The 4,884-nt window shown below is 28.2% G+C and overlaps 1 protein-coding gene across 1 annotated transcript; it reads right to left on the minus strand.

Moving 5' to 3' along the window:
- Positions 1 to 1,605: 1,605 nt before the first annotated feature.
- On the minus strand, positions 1,606 to 4,601 carry LOC112726704 (GDSL esterase/lipase 5). The gene is made up of 5 exons (XM_025776203.3): positions 4,224 to 4,601; positions 4,021 to 4,142; positions 3,128 to 3,364; positions 2,786 to 3,038; positions 1,606 to 2,011 (listed from the first exon to the last, which is right to left on the minus strand). The coding sequence occupies exons 1-5, from the start codon at positions 4,477 to 4,479 to the stop codon at positions 1,776 to 1,778; spliced, it is 1,104 nt and encodes a 367-aa protein (XP_025631988.1). The 5' UTR covers positions 4,480 to 4,601; the 3' UTR covers positions 1,606 to 1,775.
- Positions 4,602 to 4,884: the final 283 nt, after the last annotated feature.

A 4,884-nucleotide genomic window follows, 5' to 3' on the forward strand; every position in this document is an offset into this window, starting at 1 on the left:
ATGGTCTAGAATTCACAAATAAGTCCTCGTTCAAAGTATAGCTTATAAACCAATAAAGAATCCTTTTATGCAAAAATTTAGTTATCACAAGTAACAAACCCCTAATAAAATTGATAACCGAAGTATTTAAACTTCGGGTCGTCTCTCAAGGAATTGCAGGGAGGTGTGCTTATAATTGGTTATGGAAAAAGTATGTTTTTGGGGTTTTGGGTTAAGAACAAGGAAAGTAAATTGCAGAGAAATTTAAATGATATAAAGAGGTCTTGGCAAGGTTTGGTGGTCAAGGATCTCTATACTTATCACTAACCACAACGTGAGAATTGGCAAGGATCAATCCCATTAAATCATCCTCTAACTAGTAGTAAAGAAAAGTTAAATGAGCTATATTAATCCAAGTCCATAAGTCCTAGCTATCCACTAAATCAATTAGTGATGACTAGAGTCAATGGCTTCCAATCATCAATTACTTGGACATTAGTAACTCAAGAGTTCCAAAGTTACTATCCCAAGCCAAGAACATAAAAGTCTAAACTAAAACTCTCCCAAGTATTTCATCAAACACTTGGAGTGCATATGATAAAAACATAGGAAATTGATAAGAGAGTATTAGATCTAAACAACCAATAGCAAGGATTCAATAACAACAAATGAAGAAGCAAGCAATAAACATGAAATACCTCAAATTGTATTGAATAGAAAATCAAGTCTAATATGAGAATTCATAAAATAAAGTAATCAACAAGGGAGATCAATAAACTAGAATGCTAAGACAAATAAAAGTAGAAGAGAAATCCTAAATCCTATAACGTAGAGAGAGGAGAGAGCCTCTCTCTCTAAAAACTACATCTAAAACCTAAAATTATGTGAATGAGAAGTGTCTCCCTGATTCCTCTACTCTGCAGCCTCTAATCTGTGTTTTCTGGGTCAAAAACTGGGTCAAAAATAGCCCAAAAATCACCCCCATCGATTTTTGATACGTCTAGCACGTGGCTCATGCACGCGTACGCGACATGCACGTGTACGCATCATGCACGCGTACGCGTCGCTTGTCTGCGCATCATGCACGTGTACGCACCATCTACTTTTTTATGAATATATTTTATATAAAAGTATAATTTATTTATTTGACTATATTTTAAATAAAGATAATATTTTTATAACATATCAAAATTTAATTTTTACAAACCAACAAATTATAGCTCAAATCACACACACATATATATATAATAGAATATAATTACAGAGGATAACTATTATCACTAACCAACTAATTAATAAAACCACAACCAATCTCCTAATCTCTTGTAGGAATAGAATTAGATAGACTAGTAGTTGAAGTTCCAGAGGTGAATGATGAATTATTGATTAAAAAACGTTAATAAGAAGTCTATTCATTAGAAAAACTTACGTGATAAATACATCTTTCCAAAGTTTTTAAGGCAGGGATGTGATAGTTAAAAAATTATTAAGTCTCACATTATTTAAAATTAAAAGTCTAATAATTCTTATAAGTGGCAGACAAGTTCATTTAGAAATAAGTTAGACCGATTTAATTTCTCATATGATATAAGAACAAAGTTAAAAATTGTTATTGTATCACTCTCATACCACAACAAATTCAAGTCGTTCTCAAATTTCAAGCTTTAAATAATAATTATTCATATAATGACAATTAATGACGATATAATGACCAAAACACAACAATAACAAAATAACTTGGTAAAGCAAATAATGACGATATATATATATATTGAAAATTATTATTATTATTGAGATTAGAGTTGAAAGAGTTTGCTGAGATTGTAAGGCTTATTGAAAGTGTAGTTGCCATTCCATATGAGGTGAGCAAAATGCTGGCAAGCTTTATCGGAAGGATGATGGGAGTCAAAGAAAACATAGTCATTTGGATTGTGACATAATTCATATTCTTTGATCCCTTTGTTCCCCCCACACGTGTCTTCTCCTCTGTATGGTCCACTTCCACAGCATCCCCCACTCCCTCCTTTGAAACCTTCAATTCAATTCCAACATGCATTTCTATTTGTTAGATTATTTAAATGTTAATTACAATAGTATGTTTAGATACTTCAATTCGTGTTTGAATTTGATAAAGATTAACTCTTCATTCAAATCTCTTCTATTATAAATTTGAATTTTTTAAAAAATAACTTTATAATATAATATTAAAATTTCTATAACCGAAAAACTTAAAATTTAATTTTTGTTATTTAAAAAAAACATAAAAAAAATCTATACAAAAAATTTTACACAAATTCAAAAGATATTCTTTAAATTAAGAAAAAATAATTTTACGACAGAATTTAACTTAATAGATATTTTTTATTAATTTTTTTTTTTGACTTAACTAATACCTATGAAGAAATTATAGCTTGTATTATTTCATTTATTTGACACTTAAAAAATACATATCTTCTTTTCTAAATCTTTTTTTTTCGTTTCCAACATAATTAATGACATATACTAATAGATAATCATGATATTTTAGATTTTGGCATTATGCACATGTGGCTGAATTAGTGAATTTGCTTAGTAATTAAGCTAATTTTGACTTATCCAATTACTAGCACACCCTCGTGTTAAGAAAAACAAGCAATTTTCACGGTGACTAGAAATAGTTATTTCGATAAGATATTTTTAATCGTCATCAATTCTCAAAAAAAAAAAAATGTATTATTAGAAAATAGTATAAAAATTTTAATGTTTTTAATAATTGTGCATTATTATTGAATCAAATTAAAAGGACTGAATGGATGAATAATAATACCATATTTCGAAGGATATGTGACAACTTGAGAAAGTGAAGCATAGAAATCATGGACTGAATATTTGAACCCATTGAGCTGTTTCTTAAGCTTCAGAGTCATCTTTGAAAGTTGAATATTATGTAACCTTGCAACTGCTGAAATCTCATCAAAGCATGTGCTTCCATTGTTTTTCAGAATCCTTACGCTTGGAGAACACCCTATAGGACCCACATTTACAAAACCAAACTTTCTTCCACCTTGCTCATAAATTTCCTATAAATTAAATAAAGTGTAGAATTATGAATAAGTTTATAACTAAAGATATATCTACCTAGCAATAATGAAAATATATGCTTACATACTTTAATGGCATTTGTAAGGTTTCCAATGACAAAACCAACAAATTGTTGTTTATCAACCGGCAATAGGCTCACAGTGGAGTTTGTAACATTCAAAAGTTCACCATAATCATTGCTTCCAACACTCAGAAAGTACACAGATCTTTTGAGAAGTGCCTCTGCTTCTTCTTCTCCTATTTTCTCCCTTAAAATTTTCTTTACATTTTTGAAATATTTCACCTGAGTGTGAAGGTCTATCACCTATATATATATGTCAACAAATAAATTAATTAAAAACCTTAGCTTGATCAATATAATGTTCTATTCCAATCATGCATGGTATATGGTCCATATCACCACTTGTACCTTTACATTCTATAATTCTATGTTTAAAAATTTAATTTACAAGTCAAGATATTAGAATATAAAAAAATAAAAAAATTAGTCACTAATATATATATATATATATATATATATATATTATTTTAATATTGTTAATATATATTTCAAATTTTAACATATATTTGATATAATAATTAATTTGATCACTGATTTTTAATATGCATATAATATAATTATTATAATATATAATATTTATAATATATATTTTTAATATTTTTTTGAGTTAAAATTATCTCTAAACGTAAATTTAATCTAAAACGTTAAAGACAAAATTAAAAGTATCTTAGAGTAATTTTGATACAAATTAAAAATAGTAAAAAAAAAATAAATAAATTGAAAACGTTACCGATAAAATTAAATAAAAAAATATTAAAAATATTTTTAAAAAATCACAAACATCAGAGACAAAAATAAATCTCATTTAAAAAAATATATCAAAATAAAGTTAACTTCTATATAATTAAAGTATCCTTAAAAAATGATATTATTTATTTGTGGGAATATGAGGTTATTACATATCCTTGAGCAGTTTGAAGCAGAGCACCAGAGCCTCCAGAGGCAAAATTGACTCCATTGGTGAAGTCAGGATTTTCAGGATGAAGATATGGTGGAAGCAGAGGTAACTTTGCAAGCTCAGCTACACATAAATAATTAACTCCTAATTACTCAAATCATTTATGAATAATTATGTAAAACAATTAATAATGAGAGATCTCACCAATGATATCTGGAATCATACGTCCATCAGAGAATCTTCCACTTGGATACTTGAAAAGGGTTTTTCCATAGGGAGGGTAATTTGCTTGATACGAAGTTGTTGTATTGATATAATTGTTGTTTCCATTGTCAAACAATGAATCCCCAAATATGAATAAGGATGAATGTTTCTTGGGTAAGCATATCTGAGCCTCACTTGTTTGGATAATAAGAACACTACTCAAAGACAGCACCAACAAAAACATTAAACCATCCATATTATCCTATGATGTTTGTATTAACCATGATCTAAGTAGCTTTATATAGATAGATAGATATAGAGGCATAGTCATTGTTGTAAAGTTAATTACATTCATGATCTTGCATGCTGAGAACTTTTCAAATGCTGAGAACTTTTCAAAGGCGGCAAACATATAAATATATATGGTACCAGGTGTCCAGGTGAATACTAGCGAAAATTGAAAAGTATACAATAACAATTTCGGAACAAAGTTGAACATTTCTATAAATGACAAGGATTGTGTGGTGTGAATTATTTATACTTCAAAGATATTTTTTTAGTATCATCCCTATTATTTTTTAGTCATTATTGTAGTATTTTATTAGAAAACACTATATACAAGTTTTTGTACCAGAAAATGTGGTATAAATATACTGTGTGA

The sequence above is a fragment of the Arachis hypogaea genome, chromosome 12 (genome assembly GCF_003086295.3).
Source record: "Arachis hypogaea cultivar Tifrunner chromosome 12, arahy.Tifrunner.gnm2.J5K5, whole genome shotgun sequence".
Lineage (NCBI taxonomy): Eukaryota > Viridiplantae > Streptophyta > Magnoliopsida > Fabales > Fabaceae > Arachis > Arachis hypogaea.

Coding starts and splice junctions, on each gene's coding strand:
- LOC112726704 (XM_025776203.3), bottom strand. CDS start 4,479: ATGGATGGTTTAATGTTTTTGTTGGTGCTGTCTTTGAGTAGTGTTCTT. Junction 4,143..4,223: donor TATGATTCCAGATATCATTG/GTGAGATCTCTC, acceptor ATTTATGTGTAG/CTGAGCTTGCAAAGTTACCT. Junction 3,365..4,020: donor TTCAAACTGCTCAAGGATAT/GTAATAACCTCA, acceptor ATATATATATAG/GTGATAGACCTTCACACTCA.